Source organism: Sus scrofa, chromosome 4 (genome assembly GCF_000003025.6).
Source record: "Sus scrofa isolate TJ Tabasco breed Duroc chromosome 4, Sscrofa11.1, whole genome shotgun sequence".
NCBI lineage: Eukaryota > Metazoa > Chordata > Mammalia > Artiodactyla > Suidae > Sus > Sus scrofa.
Window position 1 is genome coordinate 91,005,140 of NC_010446.5, and position 15,029 is coordinate 91,020,168.

The following is a 15,029-nucleotide window of genomic DNA, read 5'->3' on the forward strand; positions in this document are numbered from 1 at the left end:
GGATGGAATGAGAGCTTCCACATTCATTTTCCTCTGAATAAATCTTCCAGAAATTTGTATGAAATAAATACTAACTGTAGCATCCATTTATTCCTAGTTTGATTAGAAATAAGAACTTTTTAGCTAAACTTTCCCAGTAAGGAAATCCTAGCATTTACATTGTTCTGTGCTATAAATAGAATAAATCAAGAAGTTACACTGGTCCTAGATCAAGATTAGAGCTCACCTCCTCTCATGGGCACACCAAAACTGCAAGTACTTACAGAGAAGCCATCTCTGAGAGTGACCTGAAAACTAACATAAAGATTTTCTACAACTAAAGGTATAAAGAAGGAGCCACAACAAAACAGATAGGAGGCACAGAGAAGTGCTCTAGCCAGGACCCACACCCTGGATATGGCAGCCTGCAAGTGGGAGGAAAATCATAACTATGCAGTTCCTTCCAAAGGAGTAGAAGTCCAGTCTTTACATTGGGATTCTCCAGCCCCTGGGTCATGAACCAGGCAAATGAGCCCAAAATGTCTGGCTTTAAAAAACAGCACAGCTTACTTCAGGAGAACTGTAGGACTGTGGGGATCTAAGACTCCACTCTTAGAGGGTGCATGCAAAACCTCACTTGCTCTGAGTCCCAGAACAAAGGCAGCATTTTGAAAGGTACTTGGGTCAGGCCCAATTGCTGATCTTAGAGAGCCTCTTGGAGTGGCAGGAAGAAGCTAAGACTGTCTGTGAGGACTGAGATGATGGCAGCAGCCATTTCTGTGATCTTATTCTACCAATAGTGACATTGGTACTAACAGGTGCCATTTTGGAATTTTCCCTCAAGCCTATTAATAATGGGGGCCTGCCCCATTCACCAGCATGCTTGTGGTAGTCATGCTGCCAGATCTTGCTGCCAGCTGTGTTGGGGGCCTGTCCTGCTCACAAGAGAACAGAGTAGTAGCACACCACCAACCACATGGCCAGTCATGCACATGGGTAACAGTTGCACACTGCTGTATCTTACAGCCAGCTACACTGGGAACCTGCCTCATCCATCAGCATCCCCACAGCAACTGCATGTGGAAGGATCACAGCTCAGCTAGGGGCCAGTCATGTGTACCAACATGTCTGCAACAGTCGGTCCTGCCACAACAGAAAGGCATATACAGCCCTTATAAGGAACACCCCTAGTGCACCTGAGGTGAATGTACTCCTGGGATCCACAGATTTCCTTTATAAGTCCACTTCATGATCAGAAGATGTAATAGACCTAATACAAAGAAATGAACACAGAGAATTGGGAAAAATAAGAAGGCAGAGAAGTATGTTCCAAATGAAAGAAGATCATACGTTAGAAAAAGAACAGAGATATACAATATACTCAATAAAGAGTTCAAGGAAATTATCATAAAGATGCTCACAAAACTTGGGAGAAAAATAGATGAATGCAGTGAGAATTTCAACAAATAGTTATAAAACATAAAAAAGAACTAATCAGCTGAAGAATATGATAATTGAGAAGTGCACCAGAGGGAATCAACAGTGTGTTAGAAGACCTAGAATAACAGATCAGTGGCCTGGAAAACAGAGTAGTGGAAATCACCCAAGGGACCCAACTAGAAATAAAATTATGAAAGAGGAAATCTCACTGGTAAAGGCAAACATATGTTAAAGGTAATGGACCAACAATTGATAAAGGTAGTACAAAGGTTAAACAACAAAAGTAGTAAAATAATCTATATGTGCAATTACTTTAAGGGATACACAAAACAAAAAGATATAAAATCTGAAATTAAAAACAAAATATGGTGGAGGTTAGGAAAAAGGTGGACTTTTAGAGTGTGTTTGAATTTAAGAGATCATCAACTTAAAATAGCTACATGAATAAGTTGTTATACATGATCCTCATGGTAACCACAAACCAAAAACTTGTAATAGATACACACACAAAAAGAGAGAGAAAGGAATTCAAACATAAAACTAAAGATAGTCCTCAAATCACAAGGGAAGAGATCAAGAGAAGAAGAAAGAGAAGAACTACAAAACAAGCAGAAAACAATTAACAAAATAGCAGTAAACACATACCTAATAATAATTACTTTAAATGTAAATGGGCTAAGTGCTCCAATCAAAAGACATATGGTTGTGTGGATTTAAAAAACAAAACAAGTCCCATCTATATGTTGCCTACAAGATACTCACTTCAGAACTAAAGATACTCACAGAGTGAAAGTGAAAGGATGTAAAAAGATATTATGAAAATGGAAACAAAAACCTGGAGTAGCAATATTTATAATCAGACAAATAGACTTTAAAACAACGACTATAACAAGAGACAAAGAAGAGAATTACATAATGATAAATGGATCAATCCAACAAGAGTTTATAATACACATAAATATCTATGTTCTCAACATTGGAGCACCTAAATACATAAAGCATAGAGACATAGAGAAATAGACATTAACATGACAATAGGGGACTTTAACACCTCATATCAATGGATAGATCATTCAGACTGAAAATGATGAAACATTATACTTAATGCATCATAGAGATAAACTTAGCATATACAAAACATTTTATCCAAAAACAGGAGAATGCACCTTCTTTTCAAATGCATTTGGAACATTCTCCAAGAGGGATAACATCCCAGGTCACAAAAAAGTCTCAGTAAATGTAAGAAGGTTGAAATAATACCAAGCATCTTTTCTGACCACAAGGCATGAGACTAGAAATCAACTACAAGAAAAAAAAAACTCCCCAAAATACAAACATGTGCAGTTGAAGGAATGTGCTACTAAATGGCCAATGGGCCAAAGAAGAAGATGGAATTAAAAAAATACCCTAGACAAATTAAAACAGAAGCACAACTTTCCAAAAATCCATGGGATGTTGCAAACACATTTCCAGGAGGGAAGTTATAGTGATACAGGACTACAGTAAGAGACAAGAAAAATCTCAGATTTTTTACCTTACACCTAAAGGAATCAGAGAAAGAAGAATAAGCAAAATCTAAAGTTAGGAGAAGGAAGGAAATAATAAGATCAGAGTGGAAAGAAATGTAACAGAGACTAAAAAGACAATAGGAAAAAAACAATAAAACTAAGAGTTTGTTCTTTGAAAAGATAAATAAAATCAACAAAGCTTTACTCAGCCTTATCGAGAAGAGAGAGTACCCAAATAAAATCAGAAATGAAAGAGTAGAAATTACAACTGACATGATAGAAATACAAAGCATCACGAGAATGTTATGAATAATATTTCAGCAAATCAGACAACCTAGAAGAAATGGATAAATTGCTAGAATGATGTGATCTTCTAAGACTGAATCATGTTAAGAAATAGAAAATCTGAGTAGACTGATAAATAGCAATGAAATTAAAGTAGTAATCAAAAAACTCCCAGACGATAGGTGAATGCCTTTACAAGTGAATTCTACCAAACATTTGAAGGAGAGTTAATACCTGTATTTTTCAAATTATTCTAGAAAATTGAAGAAACACTTTCAAACTCATTTTACAAGGCTGGTGTTACCTTGCTTCCCAGGCCTGACAAAGACACCACAAAAAAAGAAAAAAAAATTACAGGCTGAAATCCTGATGAAATTAGATGCAAAAATCCTTAACAAATTATTAGCAAATATAATTTCATAGTACATAAAAGGATTATACACTGTGATCAAGCGGACTCATTCCAGAAATGTCAGTATGACTTAATATCCATAAATCAGTCAATACTATATATCACATTAACAAAATGATGAATAAAAATAATCATTTCAAGAGATTCAGAAAAAGCATTTAACAAAATTCAACATCTATTTATGATAAAAATTCAGCAAAGTGACTATAGAGAGAACATATCTTAACATATTAAATGCCATATATGACAAACCCACAGCCAACATTGCAGTCATCAGTGAAAAGCTGAAAACATTTCCTCAAGTATTAGAAACATGGCAAGGATGTCCACTCTTGCTACTTTTATGTGAGAGAATATTATAAGTCCTAGCCACAGCAATCAAACAAGAAAAAGCAATAAGGAATCTGTATTGGAAAAGAAGTAAAATTGTCTTTGTTTGCAGATGACATGATACCATATATATGGAAAACCCTTAAGACCCCACCTAAAAACTATTTGAACTAATGAATGAATTCAATAAAATTGCAGGATACAAAATTAATGTACAGAACTCTGTTGCATTTCTCTCCACTAATAATTAACTATCAGGAGGAGAAATTAAGAAAATCCATTTACAGTTGCGTCAGAAAGAATAAAATACCTAGGAATAAATGTAGCCAAGGAGGTGAAAGACATGTATTCTGACAATTATAAGACATTCATGGAAAAAAAATTCAGGTGATACAAATAAGTAGAAAGATAAAACGTGCCCATGGATTGGAAGAGTAATTTTGTCAAAATGTCATGCTACCCAAGGCCATATATAGATTCTGTACAATCCCTATCGGAATATCAATAGCATTTTCACATGTCTATGAAGAAAATCCTAATATTTTTATGGGAACACAAAAGACCATGAATAGCCAAATATTTGAAAAATAAAAACAAAGCTGGAGGTATTATGCTTCCTGATTTCAGATTATACTACAAAGCTGTAGTAGTCAAAACATTGTGGTACTGACACAAAAACAGACACACAGATTGATAGACGTAATAGCCCAGAAATGAACCAATGATTGTATGATCAATTAATCTATGACAAAGCAGACAAGAATATAAAGTGAGAAAAAGCCTCTTCAGTAAATGATGTTGGGTAAACTGAGCAGCTACATGCAAAAGAATGAAATTAGATCACTTTCTTATATAATATACAAAGATAAACTCAAAATGGATTACAAACTTAAATGTAAGGCTTGAAACTGTAAAACTCCTAGAAGAAAACATAGGCAATAAGCCCTTTGACATAGCAATATATTTTTGGATTTGTCTCCTCAGGCCAGGACAATAGAATTAGAAATAAACAAATGCAACTGTGTCAAACTAAAATGCTTTTGCACGGTGATGGAAACCATCAACAAAATATAAAGGGAACCTGTTGGATGGGAAAATATATTTGCATATTTGCAAATAATACATCTGATAAAGGTTAATACCCAAAATATATAAAGAACCCATTCCACTCAATATAAAAAAAAGCAATCTGATTAAAAAGTGGGCAGAGAACCTGTATAGACATTTTTCCAAGAAGACACGTAGATGTCCAACAGATACATGAAAAGATGCTAAATAACACTAATTATCAGGAAATGCAAATCAAAACCACAATATCACCTCATACCTATCAGAATGGCTATTATAAAAAATATAACAAAGAAGTTTTTGTGAGATTGTTAAGGAAACCCATGTACTCTATTGTTAGAAATGTAATTTGGTGCATCCACTATGGAAAATGTGATGGAGGTTCCTCAGAAATTTACAAATACATCTGTTATATGATCCAGCAATTCCACTCCTGATTATCTGGCCAAAGAATATGAAAATTTGAAGAGCCATATGCACTTGTATTTTCATTGAAGTATAATTTACAATAGCCAAGATATGGAAGCAACCTAAGTGTTCATCTACAGATGAATGGATAAAGAAGATCACACACATATACCCCACTGGAATATTGCTTGGTCATAAGAAAAAGAATAAAATCTTGCCATTTTCAACAACACAGATAGACATAGAGTGTATTATGCTAAATTAACTATGTCAGATCAAGAAAAACAAATACTATGTGATTTTACTTATATGCAGAATCTGAAAAACAAAACAAGTAAATTAAATAGAAAGATATAGTTATAAGGGGAAAAAAAAAACTCATTGTTCCCAAAGAGGGTGAGGGATGGGGAAGTGGATTAAAAGGTATGAACTTCCAGTCATACAATAAATCGGTTATGGTGATGTCATGTACAGCATAGGGAATACAGTCAGCAACATTGTAATAACTTTGTAAGGTGACAGATGGTTACTAGACTTACTGTAGAGACTATTCCACAGTGTATATAAATGTTGAACCACGCTGTTATACACCTGAAACCAGTATTATATGTCAGCCGTACTTCAGTTAAAAAAAGAAATGAACAGTCAAGTGAAAGGCCAGAGAAATGAGTCAGAAATCTAATATTCTCTCCTGCTTTCCCTCCATCCCATCTCATATTTTACTTTCATCCTAAAGACCTTTCATCTCCCCATGCTTCCCTGAACTGAGATGATGGTTAAAGATTTACAAAACCTTACGGAATTGAGAATCAGAAAATGTAGGTGACTCAACTGAGAATATAGGGTTAATAAGCGAGAAAGCCAGGGCTTGAATCCAGTCGTCTTTGTCGTCCTGTCTCTCATGTTGCAGCTGCAGTGTGTGACTGGTACAAATGGGCTCCAAACCAAAGTCCACCATGGGGTCCCAGCATTCATAGAAAGAGAACTCCTCTCTTAAGGGAAGTAGATTTGGCTAAGGAAATAGGGTTTGTTCAAGTGCTGGGCAAATAAAGTGATAAAGAATTTTTTCTTTGGAGTTTCTGACCAAACTTACAGCTTGAACTGTGAAAGGGTTTTCTTCCAAATAAGAGTTATCAACCACTATAGAGACTTCAAATCTCGCCTAATGCATGGTTTCATACTCTGCTACTAACAGGGTGTGCTTCGTGATTAAGGACGCATGAGCTGGGTGACTGGCCAAGAACCTAAGTTGGTTTTCCCTCATTTCTGATTCATGAACATTAATTAGAGCTAAATTTTTTTTACCTATATCATCCCATTACTTGTTCAAAGTTCTCATTTAGGACTCATTAGCCTGACATGTATATTTCATGTATTATATTACATTTTATAAAATGTTTTCATATACTATTATATATTAAATATTTTATACAATATTATATTTTTTAGCATAATTTACCACTGTATCCCCAGCACTTAACACTGGACCTAACCCCCTTAATTAAGGGCCAGGTTTGCCTGTGAAGTTCTAATTGCTTTTCTCTGGATTGATTTAATATTGAGGAAAGCGGATGCTCATATTCCCTAAAACATTAGTTGGTTCTATATGAATGAGACTTTATAGCTTGAACTGCTGCTGGAAATGTTCTTCCATGTTGTGGGGGGAGGGCATCCCCCATTGGCTAGAACGAGGATCCTAGGTGGCTTTTTAATGCAAGATAGATTCTTCTCTTTTGAAAAAAGTTCAGGGTTTATTTGGAAAGTTTGAGGCTCTGGGGAATTTGAATTTTGCTTAGCTTGATGTCTCTAGTACATCACTGTCTACACTGTGAGTTGCCCTTGGGTGGCGATGTACTCTGGGTAAACAGAAAATGCCAGCCAACTGATGCAAGTTCAGTTCTACCTTTGCCTTTTTCTGTCTTAGCCTTATTATCTGTATAGTGGAGAGCCTTATTCCTGCCTCCTCCTTGGGATTGTTCTGAGGATCTAGTGAGATGATGTTTGGGAAAGTCTTTTGTGTGATGGGCCACATTATGGAAGAGTTTGTTTGCCATAAAGTGATGCTGAGCATGAGTTGTGCCCACAGTGATCCTGGGTAACAGGGCAGATTCCTCTTGGGATGTTTAATCCAGCCACATATTCAGTGAGGGGCTGGCACTAACTGTTCAGCAGGTCAGAAAAAGTTCTGTGGCCAATTCCTTGAAGGGGGGACAAGGGCTGTTGAAAACATTTGATTCTATAGTGTCTGACTGTAGAGCTATTCCATTCAAACAAGGTTTCTAGGAAACCTGGGTGATGAATGTTCTAGAAGTCCACAGTGATAAGGTATTCTGAATGATGCCTGTCAGCAACCACATAGCCTTCAGCCCCAGGAGATGGCCCCATATACATAGATCAAGACAGCCTTATTGCCCAAGTAATGAACATTTATTTCACTGAACCTCAGCATGCAGGACCCTTTTTGATGAGATTAGCTTCATATAGATCACAAAAAAAAAATCCCAGGGCTTATGTCTTTGTCATTAAATATTAAGCACACTTCATCCATTTCTCTATCACATTGCATTATGGTGTGTTCTACATAAACCCATCTCACCTGAAAGACTGCAAGCTCCTTTATTCAAGGAATAGTGCAGAGTTTATTTTGATATTTTCCATGTTTAGCACCGTATCCGGCATGTAGTAAAGATTCCATGAGTGTTTATTGAATGACTGTCAAACTTTTTTGCCTGCAATGCTTTGTTTTTAATTATTCATTTTTTTAATTTGCCAGCTAACAGCATCTCTTTCTTTTAGCCACTTTGTATTCTTAGGGAAATTTAAGTATAGTTTGATTTTTGCCGTTGCCTCTGCTGATCTTGAAAGAGGACCCAGTAGTTCTCGTATGATCTGGAGAGCAGATAACATGTGCTGTTTGGGTCTCTGTATTTTCTTTTGAAGGCTTTTCTGAATAATGAGCCCACCCTTTTATTCTAGTGGAGGTTGCGTCCTGGGGCATTCATGCCCCTAAGACTGAGGTCTAGCCTAGTCACTGACTTCATAGCTAATTCCTTCTTCTCCTCACTGGGTACTCATTTGAATCCCAGACCCCAAATCTACTTAAAACCCCTTGATCAGCCTCTACTCGCAACTCTCTGGAATTGTCTGACTCAGCTTAATCATAACCTGAATAATTATTTGTGTGTATTACTTCCAAATACTCTAGTCTCATGCTCTTTTCCCCCATGATTTTCTTGGCTTAGAGTCTATAGATTCATAAAACTTAGATGTCTCAGTGGAACTAAGTAAGGACAACAAGGATGCCAAAATTTCACAGAGATGCCTCATAAACTGAATCCTAGTTTTCCTGAATCTTAAATGATTCCCATTGTTTAAAAGTCAAAGCCAGAATTCCATAGTTCAACATTCAAGCCCTTCACAGTCTGACGCCAACCTGCCCTTCTGATCTTCTGTCCATCCATTTCCTTTGTTGTACTCTGGAATCAGACTGAATCACTGTTCATTTCCTCAACACCCCTCTACCCCTCTTGCTTTCATACATGTGAATATATTCTTTTTTTTTTTTTTTTTTGGTCTTTTGTCTTTTTCTAGGGCCGCACCCAAGGCATATGGAGGTTCCCAGGCTAGGGGTCTCATCAGAGCTGTAGTCGCTGGCCTACGCCACAGCCACAGCAATGCCAGATCCAAGCTGCGTCTGTGACCTATACCACAACTCATGGCAACAACAGATCCTTAATCTACTGAGCGAGGCCAGGGATCGAACCTGCAACCTCATTGTTCCTAGTTGGATTTGCTAACCACTGAGCCACGACGGGAACTCCTGAATATGTTATTCTTTCACTTTACAATTCTTTCCCTTCAACAGCTTGCCCATCAAACAATCTCCTAGGGGTGTTTTAAAACCAGTCCAGGAGTTCCCTGCTGGCTCAGTGGGTTGAGGATCTGGCACTGTCATTGCTGTGGCTCTGGTTACTGCTGTGGCATGGGTTCAGTCCCTGGCCTGGCAGCTTCTGCATGATGTGGGCACAGCCAAACCAAAACAGAATACCAGTCCAGATTACAGATCACCTCCCCTCTGAAGACTTCCCTCACATCTCCAACAGAGTTTTTCTTTCTCACTGCCTCCCTCTCATTCCGCTTCAATCTTTTGTTTATATCCCTTGACATAAAGAGTTGAAACTATATCTTTCAATGTTTGTCTTTGCCGCTAGACTCTGAGCTTTTTGAAGGCATCTTTCCCCAGGATTCAGCACAGAGCCTCCCTCGTTCATTACATGCTTTCTGAATTAACAGCAGCCGAACTGACCCGAGAGGATCTTGGAATGTGCCCTCAAATGGCTGTTAATGTGGCTGACAAGATTTGGAATTGCAAGGACCTCTAATTAAATTGTCTGTGGTCACCATCTTTACTAAGCAGTTTTGCTGGAAACCGAGATGAATTAAAGCAGCTGGGAGAGGAAACGTATTTCCCCTGGGCTATCTCATTGTGAGGCCACTTTTCCTGTCCACACAGTGATTTATTACTTGATATGTCATGTACAAACAGATTCCAACAGGGACTCCAGTTTGAGAAATTCTAATGCTCTTAAGTAGGATGGAAGGGATTGCAGGGAAGAATGAACATCCTGGATTCTGCTTTTTTTTTTTTTCCCTAAGGGACTCTCTGTTGTCTTCATTAAGTGGAGAGCCATAAGGAAACCAAAAGGTCAATGGAAATCCTTGGCTTACACTACCATTGACCTTTTCTTGAGGCATATCCTGTCCCTGTTTGTCTAATTATCCGCAAAAACAAGGCTAACACTTTATTCAGGGGCTTTATTTAAAGCGCTCAGGCTCCCAGTTGAATGCTGTTACTGTTCCTCTCTTCACTGCCTCCTTCTGGGCCAGGTCTCTGGCAGCTAAGGACATGTGGCTCTACCCCTCATGTTCCTGCTTAGAGTAGGTGCTCGGAGCCTCAGAAGAACAGCTCCCAAGTTGTCAGGAAAGCTTCCTGCCAATGACCCGCAACAAAGCATCCTTGACTTCTTTGTTCCTCAGGGTGTACACCACAGGGTTCAGTAGGGGGGTGATGACAGTGTAGGTGACTGAGATCAGCTGGTCCTGATCCTTGGTGTTCTCTGACTTGGGCTTGAGGTAGGCAATGGAGGCACAGCCATAGTGGACAACGACCACAGTGAGGTGGGAGGCACATGTGGCAAAGGCTTTCTGCCGGCCCTCGGCTGAGGCGATCTTGAGGATGGTGGAGATGATGAGGACGTAGGAGATGAAAACCAGAGCCATCGGCACCACCAGCACCAAAACACTGATGATCAGCGTCAGGATCTCATTGACAGTGGTGTCGATGCAGGAGAGCTTCATCACAGGGTGAATGTCACAGAAGAAGTGGGCCACCTTTGCAGCACAGAAAGGTAACCTGAAGACAGATGTCACCTGTGTCATGGCCACAATCAGCCCAATGCTGCAGGCCCCCCCCACCAGCTGGACGCACACCCTCTTGTTCATCATGACCGTGTATCTCAGGGGATTGCAAATGGCCACGTAGTGGTCATACCCCATTGCTGTCAGCAGGAAGCAGTTAGTGATCCCAAAGGTTACAAACAGGAACATCTGTGTGGCACAACCTGCCAATGAGATGGACTGGCTCACACCCACAAGGCTGGCCAGCATCCTTGGGAGAATGACCAATGTGTATATAGTCTCCGAAGTGGACAGCATGCTGAGGAAGAAGTACATGGGAGTGTGGAGATGATGATCAATGTGGATAATTGTCACGATGACTATATTACCTGCGAGGGTTAAGATGTACAGTGCAAGAAACACCACAAAAAGAGTGAGCTGGTGCTCTTGGAAGCTGGAGAAACCTTGGAGAGAAAACTCAGTGGTGAGAGTGTGATTCTCTCTCTTCATTGAGTGGCCACTAAATCTGAAATGTAGAAGAATGAAAGTTACATGATTTCAGGAAAGCAGTTTAATCACAGTTCTGAAATTGATTGAATTTGTTCCCAGTGGATTAAAGCTAATCCCTGGGTTTACTTAATTCTGCTTAAAATATTTTTGTTCTGTAGCCCTCTGTTAAAATTTCCTATGCAAGGCATCCCAGAATCATAAAAGCTTTCCCCCCCCCACTATATAATTATGTGCATTCCCATTTAAAGTTACTCTTTCTCCTTGTCATGTGGAAGACCTTTTTTTTTTTTTTTTTTTTTTTTTGGTCTTTTTAGGGCTGCACCCGCAGCATGTGGAGGTTCCCAGGCTAGGGGTGAAATCAGAGCTGTAGCTGCTAGTCTACGCCACAATCATAGCAACATGGGATCTGAGCTGTGTCTGCAACCTACACCACAGCTCACGGCAACGCTGGATCCTTAACCCACTGAGTGAGGCCAGGGATGCAACCTGTGTCCTAATGGATGGTAGTCAGATTCATTTCTGCTGAGCCATAATGGGAACTCCTTCTTCCTCTTATTTAAATCATCTTGGAGTTCCCGTCGTGGTGCATCGGAAATGAATCCCACCGGGGACTGAGGTTGCAGCTTCGATCCCTGGCCTTGCTCAGTGGGTTAAGGATCTGGCGTTGCCATGAGCTGTGATGTAGGTTGCAGACACAGCTCGGATCCCAAGTTGCTGTGGCTCTGGTGTAGGCTGGTGGCTACAGCTCCGATTCGACCCCTAGCCTGGGAACTTCCATATGCTGCAGGTGCGGCCCTGAAAAGACAAAAGACAAAAAAAAAAAAAAAAAAAAAAAATCATCCTTATTCTTCAAAGCTTCCATCAACACATGTTTTACTCTGAAATTTTCGTGTTTATTTGGATTATTGTCAGCCCTCCTCAGTACAAACATTCTTTGGCTTTATACCTTTTATGTCTGTATGTCTCACGAGCTCAAGATGATGTATGTATGAATTTGATGCTTGAGAACACTTTGTTTAGGGACTGACTGGAGACTTCTTTTATTTCAAGACTGTGAGTCATCCGCTTCCACATCATTTAGGAAGCAGTAGCAAAGCAGACACAGAAAGGTTCATCCTGTTTTCAGGAAGGAAAAGGTGACTCTTAACCAATTATGTCTTCTCCCCATGGCTGTCTGAATGATGGAAGTTGACGGGCACTTCACAGCCCTGACTCACATATAGTGTAAACTATGCTATGTCTTCATCTTCTCTAACTATAAGGCAAATTTACAGCCCATACCATGTTGTAAGTAGGCATACACCTGTTCTGCAGAGGTAAACAGTTGTACCAGGGCAGATGCAGCAAACTCAAGTGTCCCTCATCTAAAGCAAATGCAGACCCTGAATATAAAGAATAGAATTACATGAAAGATACATCATTTTGTGGAAGGATGGAGCTCAGCCCAATTCATGTAATATTTCACATTTTTGTCCCTTTAGACAGTAAGCTCCTGGAGGGTGTTTAAATTATATTCTGATTTCCTTATGCATATTCAGAAAAAGCCTTTTTGCATAAAGTAAATCACATCAGTGGTGAAGGTTAGTAGGCATAGAGACCTCCTTCAAGTTTATAAAAAATTATTTAAGAGACGGTGGCAACCAGCTATTAATCATTTATACTAGGAAAGCTAAAAGAGAGTAAAGGTACAACAGAAAATATTTCCCAATAGGGAAAATCATTTGACACTCAAATATGTGGCTAAAGACATTTATCTTCTGTGCGGCCCCTAGGCATAAACTAGGCAGTGGTCCAGCCATGGGGCAGGGTGGCACCTCTACCATGAAATAAAAAATGTGTGTCAGAGCTTTTGATTGTGATAATGATGAACATGGGTGCTGCTTACAATTAATGGTTCTTTGTGTCCTGCAATACATGTGATATTCCCATCCAAGGGAAAATTGTCCTATTCGAAATTCCAGCAGGGCTTCTCCTGAGAAATCCTATGCTAGAGCGACGTCCAATCTGGCTGAAGTCTATCTGTCTTGAGGTAGAAGTATGGCTGCTATCACCCGGTTAGCATCCTCTGCCCTGGGGACCCAATAATTCTTCCAAGGAAAGGAAGAGCAAACACAACCTTATGAAGACCTTCCCCAGCTGTGGCGAGAGCTGTTATACTGCAATAAATTAAATTTAGCCCACGAGCACTAAGCCCCATTTCAGCCCCTTTTCTAAAGAACACTTACATATGACTGCCTGGCGCTGAGGTGCAACAGAAGAGCTGAGCTGGGGGAGGCTGAGGAGCAAAGCTGAAAGTGTTGGGCTCCCTTGGCCCCAGCTGTAGGCCAGAGCTGAGCCAGGTAACTGGAAGGGCCTAAGACAGGCTGAGGCTGAGCGGCAGTGGATAAACACGCTCTAGCAGGAATGTGGTCAGGATGGGGCTGCAGGCATCCTTGACAGCCTCTCTGTTGGGAGAAGCCTTTCAAGCCAGAAAAGATGTTCCCCCAGGAGCAGCCAGTGGGGTCTCTAGAGGTGACTCCCCAAAGACATCCTGAGAAACACCCTGGGGCCAAGAGGTACAGACAGTGGGCACCCAGGGGCTCATTATGTGTGGGGCTCATTTATCCAATCCCAGAGTTGGCATTCTGGGAGCCTGGGGGTAGTTTTTGCTTCAAGTAGAAAGAGCAATAGAGGAAAATGGTTTATTTGTGTTCTCACTTGTTTGAATAAACACACTGTAGCTAGCCAGTTAGCTCAGTTGATTGGAGTGTGGTGTTAATAATAATAAAATAATAAATAGGCACATTGTTTTTTTTTTTTTTTAAAAAAAAAACAGATATGCCTTGGAAATCCATAGTTTACAAATCTAAGCAGCTCAAGCTTAGATCTCAGGAGGTTTAGGTCCTATTTCTTTTTATTTATTTATTTTTAGGGCCGCACTCACAGGCTAGGGGAGGTTCCCAGGCTAGGGATCAAATTGGAGCTGCAGCTGTTGGTCTACACCACAGCCACAGCAACACAGGATCCAAGCTGCATCTGCAACCTACACCACAGCTCACAGCAATGCCAGATCCTTAACCCACTGAGCGAGGCCAGGGATTGAACCTGTGTCCTCATGGATGCCAGTCAGACTCGTTAACCACTGAGCCACGACAGGAATTCCTAGGCCTTGTTTCTTACATGCAGGATCTCTACCCAGTTTAAGAATTTGCTTTTCTCTTTGGAATGAAAGTAGTTAAATGGGGCCCTGGGTCTTCAGAAGGAAATTGTTGCTGCCTGTTTTTCTGCCTCTGTGGCATTTAGAATTGGAAAAACACTATCTTTAGATCCAAGGATCCTCTCTCCTGGGGTTTAGGAAACAGAGATGAGCCTCTGAACTTTACTCAAAATTGCCACCCCTTCTCCATTTGGCAAAGTCTACTAGTCTGTCAAGACCCAATTCCGAATTTTCTTTCTGCTAAAGATTTTCCATGAGTTTGTTTATTGCTTCTATAGTATTTTCTTACTTTAACAGGTGGTGCTTATCTGTGTTCATTCATTCTTCAAGTGCTAAGCATGTGGCAGGCCCTATGCTAGTTGGTGGGCCTGCAGAAAGGAATGAGATACTGGAGTTCCCGTCGTGGCTCAGTGGTTAACGAATCCGACTAGGAACCATGCGGTTGCAGGTTTGATCCCTGGCCTTGCTCAGTGAGTTAAGGATCCGGTGTTGCCGT

General features: G+C 40.0%; 2 protein-coding genes across 4 annotated transcripts in view; one reads left to right on the forward strand and one right to left on the reverse strand.

Moving 5' to 3' along the window:
- The window catches only part of LOC100520241 (olfactory receptor 10J1-like), a 328,271-nt gene that overhangs the window by 176,242 nt on the left and 137,000 nt on the right, over positions 1-15,029 (forward strand). The gene's annotated exons all lie outside the window — the stretch shown is intronic.
- Positions 9,162-11,606, reverse strand: LOC100155243 (olfactory receptor 10J1). Its single transcript, XM_001929130.2, has one exon. It carries the CDS (start codon positions 11,335-11,337, stop codon positions 10,408-10,410), a length of 930 nt encoding a protein of 309 aa, XP_001929165.2. The 5' UTR covers positions 11,338-11,606; the 3' UTR covers positions 9,162-10,407.